The 25,246-nt window shown below is 42.2% G+C and overlaps 2 protein-coding genes across 11 annotated transcripts in view; one reads left to right on the forward strand and one right to left on the reverse strand.

The window, feature by feature from the left end:
- Nucleotides 1-12,132, reverse strand: part of TUBGCP4 (tubulin gamma complex associated protein 4) — a 35,329-nt gene extending 23,197 nt beyond the window's left edge. For 2 of the 4 annotated variants that reach the window (XR_006599289.1, XR_006599288.1), the window contains exons 1-5: nucleotides 11,835-12,129; nucleotides 5,903-6,031; nucleotides 2,991-3,113; nucleotides 2,572-2,625; nucleotides 1,475-1,531 (exon numbers count right to left, since the gene is read on the reverse strand). Coding sequence is in view for 2 of the 4 variants with exons in the window: in XM_003987229.4 (XP_003987278.3) it covers nucleotides 1,475-1,531; nucleotides 2,572-2,625; nucleotides 2,991-3,113; nucleotides 5,903-6,031; nucleotides 11,835-11,912 (441 nt within the window). In the remaining 2 variants the exon portion in view is untranslated. Of the gene's footprint in view, nucleotides 1-1,474; nucleotides 1,532-2,571; nucleotides 2,626-2,990; nucleotides 3,114-5,902; nucleotides 6,032-11,834 lie in introns of all 4 variants that reach the window. The other 2 variants (XM_003987229.4, XM_045059455.1) reach the window with 2 other exon arrangements.
- Nucleotides 12,133-12,156: 24 nt separating this feature from the next.
- Nucleotides 12,157-24,379, forward strand: ZSCAN29 (zinc finger and SCAN domain containing 29). Of its 7 annotated transcripts, none has more exons than XM_045059453.1 (6): nucleotides 12,157-12,282; nucleotides 13,240-13,671; nucleotides 14,157-14,361; nucleotides 16,172-16,867; nucleotides 19,061-19,531; nucleotides 21,753-24,379. In XM_045059453.1, the coding sequence occupies exons 2-6, from the start codon at nucleotides 13,354-13,356 to the stop codon at nucleotides 22,619-22,621; spliced, it is 2,559 nt and encodes an 852-aa protein (XP_044915388.1). In that variant the 5' UTR covers nucleotides 12,157-12,282; nucleotides 13,240-13,353; the 3' UTR covers nucleotides 22,622-24,379. The 7 variants fall into 7 exon arrangements, with proteins under 7 accessions (XP_044915388.1, XP_044915382.1, XP_044915383.1 ...); XM_045059447.1 differs by having other exon boundaries at nucleotides 12,227-12,927; XM_045059448.1 differs by having other exon boundaries at nucleotides 12,227-12,895.
- The last annotated feature ends 867 nt before the right edge of the window (nucleotides 24,380-25,246 follow it).

Consider the following 25,246-nt stretch of genomic DNA (forward strand, 5'->3'; position numbering starts at 1 on the left):
TATTGAGGTATAATTTATATACCATAAAATACACCCAGAATTAAGTGTACCGTTCAACAACTTTTAGTAAATTTTACGGTGTGTACAACCATCGCCGTAATCTAGTTTTATAACATTTCCATCACTCTAAAAGAATCCCTTTGTGTCTGTTTGCTATCATCCCAGTTCTCACCCCGGCCCATGTTCTTGACCACCTCATGTTTGAACTCTGTAGAGGCAGAACACACTGGCTTCTCTACCCCCACCCTGGCAAGAAGGAAGGTTTGCCCATCTCCAACCCCCCTACTCAGTTTATACTCTCCTTCCTGTGGTCAGTGGAATCTGAAAGTCAACTGAGATGTGCAGCTAAGCATGCAACCCTTACACTACCTCCACGTACCTAGAAGGTCCTCTCCAACCCAGGGGGCGGGGGTGGGGGGTGGGGGGACAGTTTAGTGGAGTGGTTAAGAGCATAGTCTTTCGAGTCAGAGCCGGGTTTAGATCCCAGCTCTACTATTTCCTACCATCCATGTGACCCTAAGCACGTTCCCTAACCTACCTGACCCCTTAGAAAACTGAATGTGATGAAGTACGTGAAACACTTAGCATAGTGCCTGGTGTACAGTAAGTGCACAACAAAAGCTGAATATTAATTGATGAGGGTAATCAGCTTTGAAGGGCCAAACAGCACCTCCCTCACTGGCTTTGCTGGCTCCTAATGAACACAACACAGTGAAAACTTCTACACTTATCAAGCAAAAAAATGAAGAGGCAACCTGGTAAATTTAGTTAGCTAGTTACATTTATCAAGGTGAAGACTCCTAATAAGCTAAGGCACAATTACAACATTTTAAAAACAAAACAGGGTTAAACATATTTAATCCATTTGTCTTTTCTCATCCAATTATGGACTTGCAGATTCTTCTTCTAATGTGAAATCTCAAAGCATTTATCCCTCAATTATTAACTCCACTCAGAAAAGACATTCTTCTGGTATTGGGGACCCTGACTTTTCAGTGCATGTAATAAAAACTTGTGGTAATAGGTGTATTTAATAAAAGAAACATCTGGGTTTTACCCAATGATCTAATTCTTAGAAAAGAATTAGCACCCTAACCTAAATGTATTATTCTTTCTGAAGATTAAATTTCTGCTTCTTAAGATCCATAACCAACAATCCCAAATCCTTAATGCAAAATGCTCTCACTTTCAAATATCACCCCTAGCATTTTTCTCTTACCAGACAGAATCCTCTTACCAGGGTACATCTATTAACATCACCCCCACCCTCTGGATCAGGAGATGCTTAAGGGCAGAGCGACAGCTTATTTTTTGCATTTAGCAAGATACCCAAGCAGACGTTATTAAAAAAAAACCAATAAATAAATAAAAACTACTAAAGATTATGGTCCTCAAAAAAGAATGTAAGGTGAAATTAATTATGACTATATCCCTGGCACTTCCCACAGCAAAGATAAAAAAGGAAAGTTCTTACCTTTTGACTTTTAATTTGTTCTACCACAACCATGACAGAGGGGAAAAGGAGCTGGAACTGCAAAGTGGAGAATAATTAGGAGAAAAATTAATGAGAACTGGCTCAGGAAATGCTTTTGTTTCTAAATAGTCCCACATCACATAAAGATGGCAATAGCACAGAACAGCCAAGATTCAGTATCTGAGGGCAAGCTGATATGGGGGTTGGCTACAAAGGGAGAATGGCAGATAGAAGCAGTTTCTATTTCTGAGGCTAACATAATTGTTAGTATTGAAGTCAACATAGAGTGTTAATATCAGATATTAGATTTTAACTAAATTTGGAGCTTTCCAAACAGCTCTGATCTAGGAAAGCATACAAGATATAAAATGCGTAGCTCTGAATCCAGAAGGAATGTCTTAATGTCTTAAGTTAGATTTTTTTTTTTAAGTTTTTATTTATCTATTTTTGAGAGAGAGACAGAGAGCAGGGGAGGAGCAGAGAGAGAGAGAGAGAGAGAGAGAGAGAGAGAGAGAGAGAGAGAGAAAGAATCCCAAACAGGCTTTGCATTGTCAGCACAGAGCCTGATACAGGGCTCAAACTCACAAACCGTGAGATCATGACCTAAGCCAAAACCAAGAGCTGGATGTCTAACTGACTGAGCTACCCAGGAGCCCCAAGTTAGATTATTTTTTTAATTCCTCGTTTTTTGTTTAAGATTTTTTTATGGTTAAGTAATCCCTCTGCCCAATATGAGGCTCACACTCACAACCCCAAGATCAAGAGTCACATGTTCCACTGAATGAGCCAGCCATGAACCCTGTAAGTTAGAGTATTCTAACAATATCAACAGATTTCAAGGCATTTTGTTATTTGTTTTTTTTTTTTTAACATTTATTTATTTTTGAGATAGAGAGAGACAGAGCATGAACAGGGGAGGGGCAGAGAGAGAGGGAGACACAGAATCTGAAACAGGCTCCAGGCTCTGAGCTGTCAGCACAGAGCCCGACGTGGAGCTTGAGCTCACAGACCGTGAGATCATGACCTGAGCTGGAGTCGGACACTTAACCGACCAAGCCACCCAGGCGCCCCGGCATTTTGTTATTTGGACAGCATACCTGATCCAAGGAGTAGTTGACATGTGATATGGACAGATGGGGGTCAGCCAGGAACTGCAACAAAAAACACTGTGATTAAGGCTCCAATTGAGACATCTCGAATCTATTTGATCTCTGAAAACTAGATGGGAATCTGAGAATAGGCTCAGTGTTAATTTTAGGCTATGGAGAATTGATAGTTTATGGATTATTAATTCGGATTTTTCAGGTGAGAAAAAAACAGGGGCTCTGATACCTTTGCCATGATCTGCACACCACTTTGATCACGGCTTGGGCAATCACAGAGTACACTCTACCCCCTAGCCACGAAGAAAACAGCTCTCTCTTAGCTATCTGACCACATCCAAGGGTATTTCAAATTCAGGAATGTGCCCTAATCTGCTGTCCCAGAGACATTGTTCCCATATCTCCTCTCTCACCTCTTGTTCCAAATCAAGCAGTGCTTGGCGATAAGGCTGCAAAACCGAATCCAGTCCTGTGCAGAAGGCCCTTAGGTAGATTCCATGTAACCCACCTTGGCCCTGCTGAGATGGATGGTGATCCTGAAATCAAACAAAGAGAATTAAACCTCACAGCTCAGACTCTAAAACCTGAGGAAGACATTATCCCTTAATAGTATTATTGTTTTTGCTTAAATAATTCCACATCAAAGCAGTGCTTCGGTGAGAGGAAAGCCTGACTAGAGAGGCCGACTTTGAGTTCTGACCTTTTAAGATGTGATAACATTTTAATTTCCCAAGCATCCTACATGTTACAAACAACCAGGTAGAACCTCATATTGGGGCACCTGGGTAGCTCAGTTGGTTAAATGTCCAACTTCGGCTCAGGTCATGATATCACAGTTTGTGGGTTTGAGCCCTGCATCAGGCTCTGTGCTGACAGCTCAGAGCCTGGAACCTGCTTTGGATTCCGTGACTCCCTCTTTCTCTGCCCCTCTCCAACTCATGCTATGTCTCTGTCTCTCAAAAAATAAATGTTAAAAAAAAAAAAAAAAGAACCTCATATTGTCAGTGAAGGTTTTCTACAACTAACCTTATCACTTCCAGCTGAAATCCCTTTGGTGGCTTCCCACTGCCCCAGAATAACATCTCCACTCCCCTACGTGGCATACAATGATTTCTACATTCGGGCCCTTAACTCTGTCTCTAAAATTATCTTTTACTGCTTCCAACTTCACATTCTCATTTCCAAACTACCCACAGCTCACCAAATGTGCCTTGCTTCTATTTCTCACCCCCACAAATGTGGATGTGTTCCACTTATAACCTTGTACTCATCTTTGTGACAAATGCCTACTCTTCCTACAGGACCCAACTCAAGCATCTCTTCTCTCAAAGCCCTTCCTAACTCCCCCTAGGAAACGAATTGCTCCCTCTTTGTTGATTTCATAACATCTCTATGTAGTGCTTGAATTGTTCTTTTGTTTATATGCCCTCCTCTCATGACCAAGAACTTCATGAAGGCAGGACCCACACTTTATTCATCTTTGTATTTCAGCTCCTAGCACAGTTCTTTGAACACAAGGTAAATATTTAGTGAATAAATAAAATCACCTCAATCCTCCTTCTAAAATCCCTTCTCCTGCCTGGCCTGGTAATTCATCAGGAGCCTGAATCTGATAGTCAACATGGGGAGTGACAAGACTCTCACTAAGAGCCAATTTACGAATATGGCTTGTCTTTCAGGAAACCTGCAATTTTTTCTAAGAGCCTCTTGTAGTTTTACCGGGGCAACTGCAGAGGGAGTGGACTAGAGACCACGATGATTGGCCTCTCTGGCTGCATACTGATTTGGGTGATCAGGCTCTGGTGACAGTAGACACAATAGCAGAATTCCACAACAAATGGGGTAGGAAGCTTGGACTCAGGGGTTAAAAGGCACAGTGTAGTCAGGGGATGCCACAAAGGATACTAGCAGTTCCTGAAGATAGAGGTTCACAGCTATAATAAGACCAGCATGGGCATGGGATGAAATGGAACAGATTGGCTTACAAGTAGCCAACTTTATTTTGATCTTATGGCATTCCAGAGAACTGAATGTCTTCATTTATCACTAAATGAAAGAGAAATTAAGTACGCTTTTTACTGTTCCAAAAAAGAGGCACTACAGCTATCTTTAGAATTCAGGAAAGTAAGAATTCACATATTATATAAAATCCATATAGTCACACGAATACAGGGCAGATTTTTTTTTCTATTAAATGTTATATACAAAAAATTAAAATGAGGCCTTTTCATAATATGTGTGTGCGTGTGTGTGTGTGTATAGGTTCCAACTCTCATAATTCATGTGCCCTCTTTAATATTAATTTTATAGCATTGATTAGATTTTCACCTCACATTTAGCTTATGTTTGCAAAAACCAATTTGAGAGAATCAGAATCCCTGTCCCAGAGATGAAAATACAAGGCTTTATTCCCCAACTCCTGTGCCCTACAGATGGCCACCAAAGGCCGGACAACCAACTTATATAACAGAGGGTACTGACCTTATTTCAGAAACCTTTCCTTTTCCTTTCTAGAAGTCCCTGCCTTCCTCCTCAACCAGAATCATGGTTTTAAGTGGGAAATAGTCGTCATTGAATGAGTCACACAATTCAGCAATCTTTTTACTTACCACGGACAGAATTACAGACAGTTAAAAACAAAAGGGAACTTTAAAATCTCTCTTTAAAAAAATATGAGTGCTAACAGTTTGCATGAATTACCTTATTTATTTTTTCTGACACTATGAGATAGGCACTATTACCCCTATTTGATAGGTAAGTAACTGAGCTCTAGTTTCTGAGCATTAGGTTACCGCCAGGCAGACTATGGCCAGTCAGTGATAGAGCAGGACACAAATCCTTGACCTCTACACCATTAATTACAATTAACCCACCAATTAATGGGTAATATATATTAAGTGCTTGCTATGTGCCAAGCACCTTCTCTGATTTAACTCTTTTATTTACAAATGACAAAAATGAAACACAAAGATTTTAGTTGATCGCCTCCGTGCGACTAAGGTAGTTAGAAGCAAAAGAGGAAACAGATCTGAAATGATGCTTTATGATCTCACCTCTGGAACTGGAACTCTGGTCCAGCTCAAACTGATTTAATTCAGGTCTCCTAAAACACAGGCAAAGCATATTTCCTCTTATACTAATCTGCCTAAATTGGTCCCTGTGTATATTTTCTCCCTTGTTTGAGCTAGTAACCTAGCCCTCACTTGAATAATTCCAATGATGAGACATTCATAACATCTTGAGACTTATTTCACATCAAAGTTTGGATTCACTGAAAACCTGACATAGCTCTGGAGGTGTCCATTCCCTGACAACAGCAGCCTACCTGCTGCTGCACATGGCCCGTGTACTGTTCAATGAACTCGGTGAAGCGAATATAGTCTGTGCCCAGCCGGCAGAGTCGATTCAGGACGCTGGTTTCACTGGGATGGAGAAATGGGAAGTCCTGTGACACCTGCAGGAAGAGGAACAGTCTAAAAACATTGATGCCTGCATATCTTTGAGGTGCTTCAAATACTTAATACTATTTTTTATTTCCCTTCTCAAGATGCCCATTTAAGCTTGGTAAATTCCAAACTGCTACAAAGGTGTTGTTCCCCATCCTGACCTAATTAGTTGATGACTGAAATAGGTAGTAACACACGGTAAAGAATTCAAACACTATCAAATTTTGTACATTACAAATAAGTCAGTCGGGGCACTTGGGTGGCTCAGTTGGTTAAAGTGTCCAATTCTTGATTTGGGCTCAGGTCAACCTCCCCACCAGCAGCTACTATTACCTGTTTCTCATGCAATCTTCTAGGCATGGCCTATCAGGATTTGGAGTTTTGAACGTGATTTCAATGGTCTCCAGTGATACTGCTCAAATTGGGATCTGCAGATTTCAGGGGTTTCTCATATTCTTAAGATCTGCAAATTCTCTATAAATTTTTTTTTAATTCTTTTTAATGTTTACTTACTTTTGAGAGGGAGAGGCAGAGGATGAGCAGGGAAGGGGCAGAGAAAGAGAGGGAGACAGAATCCAAAGCAGGCTCCAGGCTGAGAGCTATCAGCACAGAGCCTGATGCAGGGCTTGAACTCATGAAGTGTGAGATCATGACCTGAGCTGAAGTCAGACACATAACTGACTGAGCCACCCAGCTATCCCTCTCTATAAAATTTTAAATTTTATTTTCATTTCAATTAAAATGTAAAATTAATGTAACATGCTATAATCTATAAAAGCACCTCATAACTGGACATATAAAGGTAGTGTTCATATTTTCACTTATATTTGGTATTTCATTTCACTGGGTATTTTTAATTTAAGGCCATAATATAACCTACTATGCTATATAAAGTTTCACAGCATTTCAAAAATAGAAAAAAAAGTTGTAGGAGAATGAATTTATTCAACCCATTTTTTTTAAGTTTACTTCTTTATTTTGAGAGGAGAGAGATAATGTGAGTGGGGCAGGAGCAGAGAGAGGAGACAGAGAATCCCAAGCAGGCTCTGCACTGTCAGCATAGAGCCTGACGCAAGGCTCAATGTCAAGAATAGTGAGATCATGATCTGAGACGAAATCAAGAGTTGGATGCTTAACTGAGACACCCAGGCACCCCTCAACCCCAATTTTTCACAAACTGTGAAATATCCATACCATAAAACTTACCATTTTAACCATCTTTAGATGTACAGTTTTGTGGCATTAAGTGCATTTATTTACACCTTGCGCATCTATCACCACCATCCACCCCCAGTTTACTTTCCCAAACTGAAACTCTGTAGCCATTACTCCTCCCCCTTCCCCAACCCCTTGCAACCACCCTTCTATTTCTTGTTTCTATACTTCTGACCAATCTAAGTACTTTAAAAGATTGGAAATAGAATATCTGTCTTTTTATTACTGGCTTTTTCACTTAGCATAGTGTCTCCAAGTTTCATCCATGTTGTAGCATGTAAGAGAATTTCCTTCCTTTTTAAGACTGAAAAATATTGCACTGTATGTTTGTGTCACATTTTGTTTATCCAAATCATCTGTCAAGGGACATGTGAGTTGCTTTTACCCTTGTATTTTTACCTTGGCTATTGTGAATACTAATACTATAAACATGGGTATACAAATATTTGGTTAAGTCCCTTCTTTAACTTCTTCTGAGTGTATACCCAGAAGTGAAATTGTTGTTGGATCATCTGGTAACTCTGTGTTTAATTTTTTTGAGGAGTTACCACATCGTCTTCCACAGGCCTGAACCATTTTACATTCCACCAGTAATATACAAGGGTACTAATTTCTCCACAACCTCACCAACACTTGCTATTTTCTGTTTTTTTGATAAAAGTCATTCTAATGGGTAAGAAGTAGTATCTCATTGTGCTTTTGATTTTCATTTCCCTAATGATCAGCTATATTGATAATCTTTTCATTTGTTTATTGGCCATTGTATATCTTCCCTGGAGCTTCGACCAACTTTTAATGAACACATACTTATCCAAGGCACAGTGTTAACATATCTAGTTTAAATAGGGAACAAAATCAGAAGTAGTTACTATTCCCAAAGAACTTAACATACTGCATATTTATATTGCGAGTACTGTATTTTGTGGATGCCATCTTTTTTAAAAGTTTTATTTATTTAGGTAATCTCTATACCCCACGTGGGGCTCTAAGTAACAACCCCGAGATCAAGGGTAACATGCTCTTCTAACTGAGCCAGCCAGGTGCGCCCGTGGATGCCATCTGTAAATAACAATAAAAGCAGTAATAAATACGCAAAGAAGAATTTTTCTGTTACTGAATCCACAATAATTTGTTTAGGAATCCACTTAACACAGATTTTAATGTCACTGCTAACCATATCTTCCAGTTAATAACTTATGAGGTAACATGACTTAAATGCTTAAGAATCTGTCTTTGGAGGATGCCTGGGTGGCTCAGTCAGCTAAGTGCCCTACTTGGGTTCAGGTCATGATCTCAAGGTTTGTGAGTTCGAGCCCCACATCAGGCTCTGTGCTGACAGCTCAGAGTCCTGAGCTTGTTTCAGATTCTGTGTCTTCCTCTCTCTCTGCTCCTCCCCTGCTCGCACTCTGTCTCTCTCTCAGAAAAAAAAAAAAGATTAAAAAAAATTTACAATGTCTTTGGGAGGCCAGTCTAACTACTCTGTTAGTGCTATGTGTCCCTTCAGGCTGGATCTATAACCCCCAGTAAAGCCTTGCCTGTGCCTTTAGAAAAAAAAAAAAAAAAAAAAAGAAGCCACCATGAGTTGCCTCTCAACTTGCTTGAAATCTTAGGCAAGTTATAATACTTGCCTGTGCCTCAGTTTTCATACCCATAACATGGAGATAACAATTGTGAAGGTTAAATGTTAATGCATGTAAAGCCATGCACATAGCAAATGCTTGATACACATAAGCAATTTTTTATTATTACTTTTTAAAAAATATTTTTATGTTTATTTTTATTTTTGAGAGAGAGAGAGAGAGAGAGAGACACAGCATGAGTGGGGGAGGAGCAGAGAAAGAGGGAGACACAGAACTTGAGGCAGGCTCCAGGCTCGGAGTTGTCAGCCCAGAGCCTGATGAGGAGCTCCAACTCACAGTGAACTCACAGACCGCGATATCATGACCTGAGCTGAAGTCAGACGCTTAACCAACTGATCCATCCAGGTGCCCCAGTAATTTTTTATTATTAACACAGATCTACCCAGTTATCAAGTGATGCTCCCATCAAAACTGGAATTCTAAGCAGTGCTTTGGTGGCAGAGTTTTACAAAAGTTCAAGGTCTAGTTATTCTGAAACAGCAAACAATACCTTGAATTTATTGGTACCATCTGGTGCAACCTACTTACATGAACAGGCATTCTCCATACTAGACTTACTGAAGTCAAAACAGAATATGCAGCCACATCTGCAGCTGTCATACTATTATTAAACTCAATGTTGGGGATTTAGTTTCAGCACAACAATAGTTATGTCACATTAGATCACTGGTTCTCAGAGGCAATTTTGCCCCATTTGGTAAATATCTGCAGATATTTTTTATTGCTACAACTCAAGGGGTACTACTGGCATCTAGTGGGTGGAGGTCATGAATGCTGCTTAACACCCTATAATGCACAGGCAGGACACAACCCCCAACAAAGAATTATCCAGCCCGAAATGTCAACAATGAGAAAGAAACCAGGCTGAGAAACCGTGCATTAGATTAACGTCATTTTGAGTGCATCCATTTGGTAGTTTTGTTTACTTTGTAAAAATATTTGGTTTTACAGGTTTTTTTTTTAAGAGCAATAAATTGAGCTTACACTCAAATAAATTTGAGCTTATACTTAGGTTAAGGTGTACGCATATTCAGTATTACAATAAAATGAATTTTGTCAACATTAGGCATTCATGACAATTTTCCCCTTTATTCAAATGTGAAAACACTGCAGAATGTATCAGTATTTTCTGTTTTTAGTAGTCTTCTTTTCTTCCACAAATATCTGACCACCTACCAAGTGGCAGAAACTGTGCTGGCTACATAGATGAAGAAAACCACTGTAGTCTTCGCTGCTATGGGCAACTTATGTGGGAGAAAGACTATACACAGGTAAAAACTAATATAAACTGTGATAAGTCCTATAAGGGAAATAAGTTGTTGTAATGGAGAATAATGGCATAAGGGGAGGATACTTAAAGAGATGGTCAGAGAACATTTTTCTGGGGTGACTTTGAAGCTGACACCTTAAGAAGGAAAATATCCAGGGGCACCTGGGTGGCTCAATCTGTTAAGCATCCGACTTCAGCTCAGGCTCTTACCTACGGTTCATGAGTTTTAGCCCCGCATCGAGCTCTGTGCTGACAGCTCAGAGCCTGGAGCCTGCTTCAGATTTTGTGTCTCCCTCTCTCTCTGACCCTCCCCACTCTCACTCTCTCTCTCTCTCTCAAAAATAAATAAGTATTTAAAAAAAAATTTTAATAAGGAAAATGGAGACTTGAGACTTTTTTATAAAAAAGAAAGGAAGGCAACTATCCTTCCTATACTTTATCTTTTTACTTCAGTCAAGCACCCACAAATACTTCCTATACAGTTTCTTCCTTTATGCCTGCCATTGTTAGTTTTATAGGGGAAAATAAATAACAAGAGGAATCTGATTTATAGGTTTTATAGAGGAATGTAATTTTTCTCCTCTTCTGCAGCCTATACTGGCAATTCTTATAGGAATAGGCATGACTTTTTAAAAAGTTTTTATTTAAATTCCAGTTAGTTAACATAAAGTGTAATACTAGTTTCAGGTGTACAATGTAAGGACACTCAGTGCTCATCACAAGATCACTCCATAATCCCCATCACCTATTTAGCCCATCTCCCCACTTCTCTTCCCTCTGGTAACTATCACTTTGTTCTCCATAGTTCAGAATGTGTTGCTTGGTTTGGAATAGGCATGACTGTGATATGACAGAGTTAGACTCAAATATTGCCAGTACCAGGACTAGCCGCCACAAGTTCTCTGGGCTTCAGTTTGCTTTTTTGTAAATAAAGGCTAACAATACCTAAGTTACTAAAGTTATTGAGAGGACTGGATAATAAAAAAAAAAGCAGAAAAGAGAGGTTCAGACACCATAGCCAAGCAGGCCTGAGGTTCAAGACCAAGCTCGCTAATTACTAGCTACCAGATACAGGAAGTTGATCTGTGAAATGGAGATAGGTGATCCTGCAGATTGAATGAGAAAATGCATACAGTACCTAGCCCTTCCTCCTTAAACATTTCTGGTTACGTGAAAGCCTCCCTTCCAAATTCTCCTAGTGCAGAAATTTCCAGCGAAAGGAGTAATGAGGGAAACACTCTCATTCATTTTTCAGACAACAAAAGTAGCTGACCTCTTACTATGTTAGGCGCTACGTATTTGGACGAGCTTTCAAAACTCACTTTAAAGCACTGCAAATGGGTGCGTGAAAATGGGTGAAACTCGCCTTACATCCAGTTCCCCAGCAACACGCGCTCAGACACCTCAACCTTAGGCCCGGTCGCAAGCTTCCTCCCCGTCCCGAAGGCGGGGCCCTCCGGCACCGGCCTTCCAGCCGCCAGCCTGGGCCCAGCCCTCTCCAGATGCGGTACCGCGCGCAAAGGCCCCCTCCCGCACTTCCCCCGTGACCAGTCTAGGGACACGCCTCCGAATCGCCTCAGCCTCTGCAAGCCCCACCCCCCGCCCTCGCAAACTCCTCCCCCGGGCACGGGCTTGGGTACGCCCATTATGCGCTCGCTAGTTCCCGCGCTCTGAGTCTGACTGTACCTGGAGGCCACTCCGCTTGTTCCACGTGAAAATGGACCCTGGGTATCCGCTCAGAGCCAAGAGTAGTTCGTGGATCATTCCCGCGGCGGATCTCGAGTCCTTATATCCGTCACCCCCTCCTGCAGCGCCCCTCCAGAGGACCACGGAGGCGAATGCTGCGTTCTGTGCAGGCGCCCAGGCCCCTGGGACAGGCTGTTCGTCCTGAATCCCAAGTGGCAGGACAACTGCGGGAAGAGTGGAAGGGAAAGGGTACGGGATAGGCGCGCCGCGTCCCGGAAGTGTGCCGCGCTCAGCTGGGCTCGCTCGCTGCTGCAGGGGCTCTGCTGGAGGAGTCTCCGTAGCTGCCCTTGCGCATGCGCCCGAGGCGCCCGAGGCGCCCGTTTCGACTTCCGGTTTGAGAGCTGGACTGGGAGGCTGCAGAGCCGGGTTGGGGCCCGACCCTAAGAGGGTGAGGCAGGCCCGGGGGCAGAAATGCAAGTGGGTTGAGGGTCAGCCCCGAGAGGGAGACGCCCCCACGGGTAGTCGGAGGGTGCTCTCAGGGCGTCTTGGCCTGGTCGGAGGCCTCTGGAGGGACTGTACGACAGCTCCGAGAGTGACCTGGCCGGAGAGAGCGAAGACAAAGAGGCCGGAATCCCGCACCCGCCGCTCTTTGAGCTGAGCCCCACTCCCGCGAACCTCGCAGCCCTCCGAGCCCCTGGCCAGCAACCGAACTCGTCATCAGAAGACCCATTACTACTGCCCTCTCGGACTCCCTCTCTCCACCAACTGTGTGTGACTCCCTACGCCCACCGGCCCTTCTTCAGGAACCAAAACCAGTCCTCCCAATGCGCGAGGTTTCCCGTCAATAATTCCCGAACAGTTGCTGATCGTTTACTTCTGCTGTGAGGGAAAACAAAGACCAGTATTCAGTACTTGATTTTTGTCCCGGGTGGGAACTGGTAGTTGTGGAATCTGAGGGGGCGGGGAGGATGTAAAGGGCCTCTGGAAGGACTTGCAGAGGTACTGGGAGAGATCAGCTGCGACCCGTTGGACAGAGGCTTTTTGTTGCCTTCAGCAGGATGGTGACTTGCCTTTAGATCCTCTCAAGCTCCAGGTTTCCCATATGGTTCAAACTCAGTTTGCAACATTGGTCAGGGGAGCTAAATGGGATCAGATTTGGGGGGAGGTGGAAGAAGAGCAGACAGTACTTTATTCTCTGCTGCTTCCCGGGGCTGCTGTGGAAGTCACCCAGAAATGCAGCCTTTGAAAGGTCTCTTTCCTTCATGTTCAGTTTTGGCTTGCTATCCTGAAGTTGGTGCTACCTCAGATGGCCATGTGGAGTATATGGGAAAGCAGGCCAGCTCTTGGCGAGACTTTAGACCTATGAGTGTATTTCTTCTGATAGTGCCATCTCTCTCTACCCTAGGAAGAAACTCTTCTTACAGTGAGAGACTCATCTGCAGGTGATTCTCCAAGGACATGGGAAAATAGGTGTAAGCCCTCGAACCCTTAAGTGGAGAGGAGCTGCTTTCTGCTGTGAATGATGGCCAAACCCACTCTGAGAGGGAATGGCCCTAACTCTGAGACCTTCCGACAGCGCTTCAGGAGATTTCACTACCAGGAGGTAGCTGGGCCCCGGGAGGCTTTCAGCCAACTCTGGGAACTTTGCTGTCGTTGGCTAAGGCCGGAGGTGCGCACCAAGGAGCAGATTGTAGAATTGTTGGTGCTAGAGCAGTTCCTGACCATCTTACCTGGGGAGATCCAGGATTGGGTACAGGAGCAATGTCCAGAAAGTGGAGAGGAGGCAGTGGCTCTGGTGGAAGATTTAGAAAGAGAGCCTGGACGACCTGGAAGTTCGGTGAGAAGGGAGGGGGAATTCTAAAGTGTGTGACTGGGAAGGGGCAAGGATAAAGGGCCCAATTAAGATATAGGCAGGTTTAAAGAGGGGCACAATCTCCTTTGGTGATGCTCATTCTTCTGGTCCTGGAACAGGTAACTTTTTCAGATAGAGCTTGTCTGGAGATGCTACCTGGGTGTACCTTTGCTACCCTGTCACAATGAGTTATTCATGGTTTAACGGTGTTTTTACTTACGAGGGAAGAAAGGGGAAGTATTTTTTAGCTTGTAGTTGGGTTTACTAATTTGATCTTTTCCTTCTGGAGTTCCAGCTGCTCTAAGCTCATGGAGTAAGAAAGACCCTTGTTCACTGTTAAACCCTCTCCCCTTCCCCCCAACCCTAGCCATGTCCCAAGAGGATGAGCTCTTTTGGGGTATTAAATAATCTCCTCTGGGAGTGCCCCTCATTATAACCTTGCAGTGACAATTAATGGGGGTTGTTTCTAGGTCACAGTCTCTGTGAAGGGGCAGGAAGTGCGCTTGGAGAAGATGACACCCCTGAAATCATCACGAGAGTTATTAAGTGTTCGGCAGGAGTCAGTGGAACCCCAGCCCAGGGGTGTAACCAAGAAAGAGAGGGCAAGAAGCCCAGACCTGAGACCACAGGAGCAGATGAATCCAAAGGAGAAGCTCAGACCTTTTCAAAGGAGCGGTGAGGAGTAGATTCATATGGGAGGATAGGATGCCATTCTAAATTGGGAAGTAGGGTTGGGAATAGTGAGTGGGAAAGGGATTTTAGGAATTGAGTTGAAATTGTAGAGTATGCAGTTGTTGGAGACCTCCTGAAGGTATGTAGTTTAGCCCTCTGTTATAGTATTCTCATATTTCTTCTTGACGAGTCTGCCAGAGGATGGCTCCCCAATTTTTTTCAGAATTGGAACTATTTTATTTCCTCTTGGCAATGATGATACTAGGTCAGTATTTTCTAGATAAAAATTCTTTTCTATACTTGAAGGCACAGCCTCCTTTCAGTCATTTTCCTTCTCCAAATTAAACTGTATTTTATTTCCTTAAGCTCTTCCCCAGAAGTGCCGTTCTTTAAACTTACTAAGTTTTTGTTATTCTCCCTTGGAACCTTTAAGTCTTCCAAATATTATGTTAATTGTGGAGAACTAAATTATATTATTCCAGGGAGGGGCCTGGTAGGTACAGGCAGAATAGGAATTGTACTTTTGAATTTCACTATGTTCTCTTTCAGTATAGCTCAACTAATTATTTGGTGATCATTGTTTACTTGGTAACTCCCAGGACTCTTACAGCTTTCCCATTGTCTTTGTGGCTAGTGCTTATTGTTGTACCTGATTTTGTAGAACTCGTTTTTCTTCTTTGTACTTGGTTGAACTCCATTTTTTTGTTTTTTGTTTTTTTAATCATTTAACTTGAGGTTGTTTTGAATTCTGATCTTATCGTCTAAGATGCTAGCCTTCTCAGCAGTTTGTAAGGGCCTGTTTAGTAATTCAGATGCAATTCTACATAGAGACTTGCAGAATTAATCAGTTATTGAACACCTACATGTATTCTAATGCCTTGCAAGGTACTCTGCAATAAGCAAAGGTGCCTATTCTCAAAGAGCTTATGGTGTGATTGAAAGCAAATATGTGTTCAACTTAACTGTATTGAAACCATGCCAAACAATGACTTGTTACTCAAGTTGTGTGAGTACAGTAGGGGTTTGGCAGAGTGGGCGATGAGGGAGGGCAGTAGGGAAGGCTCATGGGGGGCTTTGGCAAATATAGCTTCTCATAGAATGGGTTCCATTTGGATAGGAGGGACTTAAAGGAAAGGCACAAAATGATGAATAAATGTATGCTGCATTCTGGAGGGGAGTCTGATATGAATGGATAGTGCGTGGTAGGCATTCAGGTTAAGGTTCAACAGTATAGTGTTTGAACTGAGGAAGCAAGAACCTGGAGTCAGGCAGGACAGTGACTGTTGCAGTTATCTGGGTGTGAGAGGATAAGGAGTCTAGATTTGGATGGTGGCCGGAAGAACAGAGGACATACTAAAGTGAAAAACTTTTAGAACTTGGTGATAGTGTGAAGGAAATGGATGAGTTGAAGTCCCGCCCACCCCCCCTCACGCCTGCTCCTCTCTCTCTTGAAATCACTCTTGAGTTTAGTTTTCTAGCCCCCAGCAGAGAACTTACAGGAGACAGGAGGTGCCTGTTCCCAGCAGTGCCAAGTGGTGAGGAAGGCTAGGGAGCAACATGGAGCATAACTGTTTGCTCTGAACACGCAAACAGAACCTTTTCCTCTCTTGTCACCCTGCACTGGAAAATATTCTCATTATTTGAGGTTTTGTGTACTTTCTCCAACCCACTGAACTTTCTGAAAACACTTCCTTAGACACTTTCTTTATAAAAGCCTCTTGGATTAAAAAAAAAAAAAGGCAGATCTGAACTCAGAGGTGTTTTTATGATCAATCCAAATTATGATATCCTTTGTTTGCTTCCCTGCAAGCAGGATTTCCATTTCCTAAATCCGGTGTGGTCTCCAGATTGGAGCAAGGAGAGCCATTGGTCCCTGCTCTGGGCTCCAAGGAGAAGGAACTCTCAAGAGGCAGTCACACAGGAGATAGACAAATGCATGCTGATCTGTTATCATCCAAGAGAGAGAGAAGGACCTGGGTGGAACAGGATCACTGGGGCTTTGAGGATGAGAAGGTAGCAGGTGTGCACTGGGGCTATGAAGAGACCAGAACTCTCCTTGCAATTCTCAGTCAGACTGAGTTTTATGAGGCTCTCCGAAACTGTCACCGAAACAGCCAAGTGTATGGAGCTGTGGCTGAGCGGCTCCGGGAGTTTGGCTTCCTTCGGACCCTCGAACAATGTCGGACCAAGTTCAAAGGTCTCCAGAAGAGTTATAGGAAAGTCAAGAGTGGTCACCCACCTGAGACCTGCCCCTTCTTTGAAGAGATGGAAGCCCTGATGAGTGCCCAGGTTATTGCCTTGCCCAGTAATGGCTTGGAAGAGAGAGCCTGTTACTCTGGCCTGGTGGGCAGTGATGCTGAGACTGAGGAGCCAGGGCAGGGGGGTTGGCAGCATGAGGGAGCAGAAGAGGTCATGGCTGAAGAGTCTGACAGTGATGAAATGGTCCAGGAAGCCACCCCCCAAGACCCTGACAACTTGACTGCACCTGTTCTTTTTCGAAGCCCAAGTGGTAAGAAGTTTTCCTTTTGGGGGTTCTATGGTTACATCTGAGGAGTTATGGGACTGAATGTGCAGTCAGCAAGTTTAATGTCACCTGTCGGCTTTGTCACTTAAACAGAACAAAGAGGTACCTTCTCAGTTCTATCTGTATTTCATTCTCTTTTGTGGGAAAATTAGATAATAGTAAGTAGGGAATAATTTTAGATATTTTAAAGAAGTACACTTAGAAAATTCTAGAGAGCTCTTAAAAAGAATATCATTCCTGGGGCCCCTGGCTGGCTCAGTCAGTGGCGCATGTGGACTCTTCATCTTGGGGTCATGAGTTCAAGCCCCACGTTGGGCATGGAGCCTACTTAAAAAAAAAAAAGTATCATTTCTTCCATTTCCTTATTAAAATGTATTTTTTTTCCTGATTATAAAATCATTTACTGCTGAGAAAAACCCAGAACTATATTAGCTTTAAGGAGAATATTTACTGAGCACCTTATACAAACTGGTGTTTTATCTTTTATTTCCCCACTTCTCAATGTCAATTTATTATGTGTTCCTTTCTACATAGCCTAGCCTAGAGAAGGACTGCCCGAAGTTAGAAACGTTTTCTAAGACTCCTCTGTGAGATTTGCAACACACATAGTAAGAAATCTTGTTTTAACACTTTGTTGAAATTATTATTTGCCTATGGAACTGTTCTTAAGTGTTATTTATTACTGTTGATATAAGTTGTATAACTATGTTGTTATGGAAAGAGCACCGAAATATGAGTCAGGAGGCCTTGTTTCTAATCTTGACCACTCATCACCTAGGCGACCTTCGTTATCTGACCATTTCAAAGTTTGTTTCCTCACGTGTAAAATGAGGCATGGCAGCAGGACTACATCTGTAAAATTGCAGTTTCACTGTGAAGTGATTTTTTTCCTTTCGTTTTTTTTACTATATGTGTTGTTACTTTGTGTTCTACTCTTCTTGTCTTCCTATCTTCCACTTTTTCCTTTCTCAAAATCTTTCATTCTTTTTGTCACTGGAGTAAGTGCAGGTAAACCACAGATGTGGCACATGTGCTAGCTGCTATTTTCATTATCTTTGTTCTTTTCATCTTTTTCCACTGCTTTTTCTGTTTTTCAATTCTTTCCCCCACTCCTTTACCTGCAGTAAGTGGAGGATAATGGAAGCAATGTCCTCTCCAGTTGGCTGGCCAGTGGGAGGAAGACTCTGTGAATCTCCTTTCCCTCTACCATGGGGACCTTCAGGGAGCAGACTCTGTAATCATACTGAAGTAATATTAGCCCAAGGCGGGTGGGGGGGCTGCAGCACTAGTAAATGTTCAGGACAGGAGATGCTGTCTGCGCTGCTTCCTTCTTTCTGGCTTCCAACCAGTCCTTCAGTCCTAAGGATAATAAGGTGCATTACCATCAGGTCTTCTCTTGTACCCTTCAGGTCTTTGCTGTTACTGGGGTTGCATTTTTGAGACCGTGGCAAATGAAGAAGGGTCCTAATAGGGATTAGGCAAGTGTGAAAGTGTGAAAGAGACTGTTCTTTGGGGTCTTGAGTCATTCTTTGGAAAACTTAATTCATAAGGAAGTAGAGCTGGTGGAAAAAGAATGATCTGAGAAGTTAGGGATGACTCATGGCAGTGATTGACTGGGTCTTATTCCTTTGACCAGTTATTTTCTAGTTAGAATCAAAATTCCAGAGAATCCCCATACTAGAAGAATGGGGAAAGGCATCCTGTACTCTTGACTCAGTGTATGTAATGACTGTTTCAGTGATCTGGTGGAAAGGTTTGTTTGTTTAACAGAGAGGGCGCAAGTGAGAGAGAGAGAGAGAGAGAGAGAGAGAGAGAGAGAGAGAGAGAGACTCCCATGCTGACAGTGCAGAGTAGGAAGCAGGGCTCAAGCTCACAAACCGTAAGATCATGACCTGAACTGTAGTCGGGTGCTTAACTGACTGAGCCACCCAGGCATCCTCCTTTTTTAATGGCTAAACAGAATGTAGGAATAAAGGTCCCTATGAAATTGCTATACAATATAGAGAAGCAAAACATTCTATAATGAGTTTGTATAGATTTGGGAAACATGAAGTGTTTTTATTTTTTCACCAAAAGTCCAAGCTTAGGTGATTTTTCATCGTGCACTTGATAGGGCTGAGGAATTAAGGCTATAAAGCCCTGCATTAAGTGGTGCTGAAATTTCTTTTCTGGTGGCAGGTGTACACTGGGGTTATGAAGAGACAAAGACTTACCTTGCAATTCTTAGTGAGACTCAGTTCTACGAAGCCCTCCAGAACTGTCACCGCAACAGCCAGTTGTATGGAGCAGTGGCTGAGCGGTTATGGGAATATGGATTCCTTAGGACACCAGAGCAGTGTCGGACCAAGTTTAAAAGCCTACAAACCAGCTATCGGAAAGTCAAGAATGGCCAAGCACCAGAGACCTGTCCATTCTTTGAAGAAATGGATGCTTTGGTGAGTGCCAGGGTTGTTGCCCCATCCAGTGATGGCCAGGAAGAGGAGACAGCCTCTTGCCCCATCCAGGAGGTCAATGAGACTGAAGCTGAGAAGCAAGCTGAGGTGGCAGAAGAGACCATAGAAGAAGATTCTGAGGATGATGAAGAGGATACTGAGGTACCCTTAGAGGTTGTCATGACCCGTGCTCCAGTCTTATTCCAGAGTCCCAGTGGTAAGATCCTTTTACTTTTTTTTTCTTTTAATTTTTTTTTTTTAGTGTTCATTTATTTTTGAGAGAGAGAGACAGACAGAGACAGAGCGTGAGCGGGGTAGGGGCAGAGAGGGAGACACAGAATTTGAAGCAGGCTCCAGGCTCTGAGCTGTCAGCAGAGCCTGACATGGGGCTCAAACTCACAAACCGTGAGATCATGACCTGAGCTCAAGTTGGACACCCAACCGACTGAGCCACCCAGGTGCCCCAATCCTTTTACTTCTTAAGATTTAAGTAGCAAAGGGGAGGCAGTGGGATTTAGGAGAAAAATCCACAAACTGAAAACCAGAAGACTGGCCTCTATACCCAGTTCTCATGAATTCTTCTTGTGACCACTTTATCTCTTCTCCATGTTTCCTTCGTATTAAAACAGCTCAGAGGGTATATAAATGATTCACCTGACTTGCCTTCTCATACTACAGCATCAATCTGATGGCTGCAGACTTTATAAATTTGCTGTCTACATCTGAGCTGTTAGACAGTTTACCTAGCAGGGCATATGAAAGCTAACATCTCCCAAATAGCATGCTGTATACTCATAGTGCGATGAAGTTGATTTTAAAGTTCATTCTTATTAATGCTTTTTCCTCTAGTTCCACTATGTATTACCAGTTATATATCTGCTTTATTCACACATATGAAAACCTAATAACCTCTTTCTTCAGATACAGCTGGGCAAAAGTCTATGATTCCTGAGGGAATTGACCCTTTGAATCTTAACTGCTGTGTCAGAAAAAGAAATATTTCACTATGGCTTCCCTCCTTGTGGGAAGAATAATTCTGATTTTGGAGTCATACATGTACGTGAATCTGAATTCTCATGTCCATTAGTCAGCCGAGTGACTCAGAGCGAGTTATTTAACCCTGTAAGTTTGCTTATATATTAAGACCTACCTTATTAAGATTGACATAAATGAGGTACTATGGTGAAGCACCTAGCACAGTGCTTAGGCACATAGTAAGTATTTAATAAGTAATAATTTTCTTTTCCAAAAGTTCTTTAGATCTGCGTTCCTCAAGGGTGTTCTGTGGAGCATTATGTCCATGGGGATATTAGTATGTTCCACTAAAAAATGCCTTCTACGTTTAGGAAATGCTCGATTACTCTCCTTGGAGGCTCACAGTACATACTCACATATTTAAGGTTTTGAGATTAAACTGAATCTAACAAATCTCTATCTCATGGGGCATCTCATAACACTGGGCTCCTGGGTAGAAATACTGTCTTTCAGGGGTACATAAGCAGGCTGACACTCAGTATTTCTTTGCTCTCAGATTTAGCTCAGAGAATTTGGGATCCAGAATTTATCTGAAACATCTGAAAATTCAAAGTCCATTCACAAACTGAAAATCTGCAAGTATCTACAAATTCACATAACCTGGGCCTGGGAAGCCTGGTGTTTGGTTCTTAGAAGAATATTAAAGGGGTGTCTGGGTGGCTCAGTCAGTTAAGCATCCAACTTTGGCTCAGGTCATGATCTCACAGCTCACTGAGTTTGATCCCCTCTGAGCTGTCAGCACAGAGCCCGGAGCCTGCTTTGGATTCTGTGTTTCCCTCTGTCTCTGCCCCTATCTCACTTGTGCTCTCTCTCTCTCAAAAATAAACATTAAAAATTTTTTAAAAATTTTAAAAATGTATTAAAAGCTTAGCTTGGACATTAGAGTAGTGCTTTTGGAACATTACATGATTATTTTTCCATGGGAAAAGAGAATGTTTTAGGGAGATACTTTCTAGCAAAATTTCTCTCTCAGAAAGCCTTCTGTTCTTTGAAAGACACCAAATATTTTTCTACTCTTTTTATTCTCAACATAAAGGAATTTGAGGGGAAGGGGACTCATGTAGCTCTTTTGGATATAGGTGTTTCTCAGGGTTTTCCTGGGCATTTATGGACATATCTTAAAGCTGGTAAGTTTTACTTGTTATACTGAGAGGATTTTCTGAAGATTGTGGGTATCCAGGGAGAGTTAAAAGAATATATTAATCAGTCCCTGTAATAGATGAGAAGCATGTGATAGGTTACTAACTAGAGGAGTAAAAAATTGGAATTTTAATTGATAGTAGTCATTTGGGATCTAGTCCTTCCTAATTTTTACCTTTAATAATCTAATGTGATACTTGCCTAAACCCTGGCACATAATATTGAAGAAATGGATAACTTCTAAAATTCTATTTTCATATCAGGTTTTGAGGCTGGATTTGATAACGAAGAGAATGTAAAACGAGATATTTCTGAGGAAGTACAACTACATAGGACATTACTTGCAAGGTCAGAAAGGAAAGTTCCCTGGCATCTTAATCAGGGTAAAGGCAGTGACACTGAATGTAGATCAGAACGACAGTGGGAAAAGACCCCAGGGGAGAGAAGAGGAAAATCAACACTCCCAGAAAGGAGTTTAGGTAAAGTTCTAAATCATCAGAAACCTTATTTGGGAGAGAGACCCTATAAATATCTCAGATACGGCAAAAGCTTTGGTCCGAACTCCCAGCTCATGCATCAGATATCCCATCAAGTGGAAAATCCATATAAATGTGCTGACTGTGGGAAAAGCTTCAGTAGGAGTGCACGCCTCATTAGACACCGGAGAATCCACACTGGAGAGAAACCTTATAAATGTCTTGACTGTGGGAAAAGTTTCCGTGACAGTTCAAATTTCATCACCCATAGGAGAATCCACACAGGAGAGAAACCGTATCAATGTGGTGAGTGTGGGAAACGCTTCAATCAGAGCTCAAGCCTTATAATTCACCAGCGAACCCACACAGGAGAAAAGCCCTATCAATGTGAAGAGTGTGGAAAAAGCTTCAACAACAGTTCTCATTTCAGTGCACATCGGAGGATACATACAGGAGAGAGACCCCATGTGTGTCCTGACTGTGGAAAGAGTTTCAGTAAGAGTTCTGACTTACGTGCACATCATAGAACCCACACAGGAGAGAAGCCCTATGGGTGTCGTGATTGTGGCAAGTGCTTTAGTAAAAGCTCTGCTCTTAATAAGCACCGAGAAATCCATACACGAGAAAAACTTCTGTCACAGTCGGCACCTAAGTAAGCTCCTGAGAATTTAAAGAAAAGAAATACATGAAAATGGTTGGAAAAAGTTGCCAATAGTGAGATCCATCTCCTATTCTCTGCCCAACTAGCTTAGGAAACACTCTAGGATTTACCCCACCCTTTGTTCCTATGTTTTTCCTGGATCTATGAATCCCAAGGCAGTCATCTTAAGAATGAGAGGATGATTTCAGTCCCTCTCCTTGCCTGTATTTGAAATGACAGATGACACCTTTACCTCTCAGTGCCTATGTTGTTCCCTTAATAGACAGGACTAGGTAGTAGATCCTATAGTTTTGATATATACCCTTATTTATTCATCCTGTTATTCAGCTGTATTTCAACTGGAAAAAATTATCACAGCACCATTTCAGGGAGAAGTTGTGAGACTTTTCTAATTGAGTGGGTCTAGCTCTTTATATAGTAAAGGAAATGCAAATAAGAATGGCTCTTCGTGTTCACATAAGCCTGTGCTCAGAATGACATTTGTCATGCACACTTCATTTACCTTACATGAGAGTTTAATGTCCACCTTGACTCTGACCTATTAAAGAATTTGCAACAGCCTAGGTGTCTATATGGGGAAACATTGTAAACCTTGTATAAATACTGAGTTATGAACCCTGAATTTCTTAGTTTCTTCCAAGTCTTAGATGTTCTCGAATAGAGTAATATTTAGAGCATCTAGTTTGATCTTTTTTTCTTCTTCCATCTCATCTGAATTTCATCTATCTCTTGTCCAGACATGCAAAGAGCAAGCCAGCTGGATATGCTGAGAGAGAAAGCAGTTAAAGCTGCCAGTAGGGAATTGGCTGTGTTCCACACACTCCAGACACCTAGTTTAGTGTTATGTACCCCATGGGCACTTAATACTAATCTGCACTGAGCAGAAGCCACTGCCATGTTCCCATGGATTAGGAAACAGACCACTTTGTGCCAACAACTCTAGCCTAATGGCAGGGAGGACAGATTATTTTTGGTCATTGGAGTTGCCAATACTTGCACACATGCACACGCACACACTCAACTGTACACACCTATTTTTAGAAGCTCTCAAACACAAGTATAATTCTGATCTATGTATAACCAAATAGTATTGAATTAATTGCCCATATATTCATAGTAGAGCACAAGGTAAACAGACTCTGTCCTTGTCCTTACAGTCTAAAACAGATGACAGTGACATGGACAAACAATAAATGCACATGTAGAGCTCCAACAGTTTTAGAGAAATCTAGAAATATAGTAACATTATGCATAAATGTTAAGATCTAATGCATTATAGTTTTCTATAAGAAAAATCTGGGAGGTATTTTTTTCTCTTTATTCAGGAAGGCTTCATGAAACAGCAAGTGTTTAAAGGAAGGAGGGTTACTAGGTAAATTAGAGTGGGATAAACTTTCCAAAATAAATCACAAAACTGAGTTCTGAGTGGGTGAGAAATGGGAAAATTGGGGAACAAGGTATTATGATAGAAGAAACACCAGTCTAAAGCAGTGCCTCAGGATCTGAGATGGTTTAGTAAGTGTGCTAGAATGTTTCTGAAAATGAGAGATTACTGTCTTTAGTATATTTATGTGTAGTTGTGTGTAAAAAGCATCGGTTGGTGTATCAGCAGATATGAATTCTGGTTCCAGATGTCTTGTGTGTAAGTCAACCTGTTTGTATCCATCTCCCTTTCTGTAAATCAGAATAACGTTTACACCTTAATCTGCCTCTCAGGGATACCATGTTAATAAAAAATTATGTCTATAAAGTACCCAGTGTTTCTTTCTGGTGTTCCCCCCCCCCCCCAAATGTACATGTGCAAGTTATTAAGTTGCTGCTGCGAGGAAAAGATACATTTTTACCTGCTTTTTTAAAGCTCCCTATGTGGGCATACTAGAAATATGCCTGTTTGAATCTTTATGTTCTAGACTGAGAAACAAATTAGGAAGTGGTAAAAGAGAAATTAGAATAAAAATCATTCGTTGGTATCTGTATCTCTATTCATTGGGACAGTCCATTAGGGCCTGTGTCATAACTGGGCATGGAGAGTAAATCTTATTTTAAAACACCCAGGACCAGCCCTCCAACCTACAGATGAAGAGAATGTACAAAAGGAATAGGGCAAAGGCAAACTCTTACTGGGAAATGCCTATTTCATCTCCAACTAGCTTACAAACCATTTTCTGCTACCCAATCTGCCACTCCTGAGGCAAGAAGCAAGAAATAATAGTCTACACATTCTAAGAGAGAAACCAAGGCTCTGTAGGTGGAGCAAGAGGATCTGTGCACCCTAACCTGCCCTTTTATTTTTTTATTTCATTTTTTTATGTTTATTTTTGAGAGAGCAAGAGACAGAGCATGAGTGGGGGAGGAGCAGTGAGAGAGGGGGACACAGAATCTGAAGCAGGCTCCAGGCTCTGAGCTGTCACCACAGAACCTGACGTGGGGCCCAAACTCATGAACCGTGAGATCATGACCTGAGCTGAAGTCGGACGCTTAACCTACTGAGCCACCCAGCCTACCTGCCCTTTTAATACTCATAAGAAAACCTTTGTGGAGACGGAGCGGCATGTGTACAAAGGAAGCAAGAATGTATTAGCAGGAGCTAGATAGTCCTATCCTCCTCAGTTGTTTCCCT

Source organism: Felis catus, chromosome B3, assembly GCF_018350175.1.
Source record: "Felis catus isolate Fca126 chromosome B3, F.catus_Fca126_mat1.0, whole genome shotgun sequence".
In the NCBI taxonomy this organism is placed as follows: Eukaryota; Metazoa; Chordata; class Mammalia; order Carnivora; family Felidae; genus Felis; species Felis catus.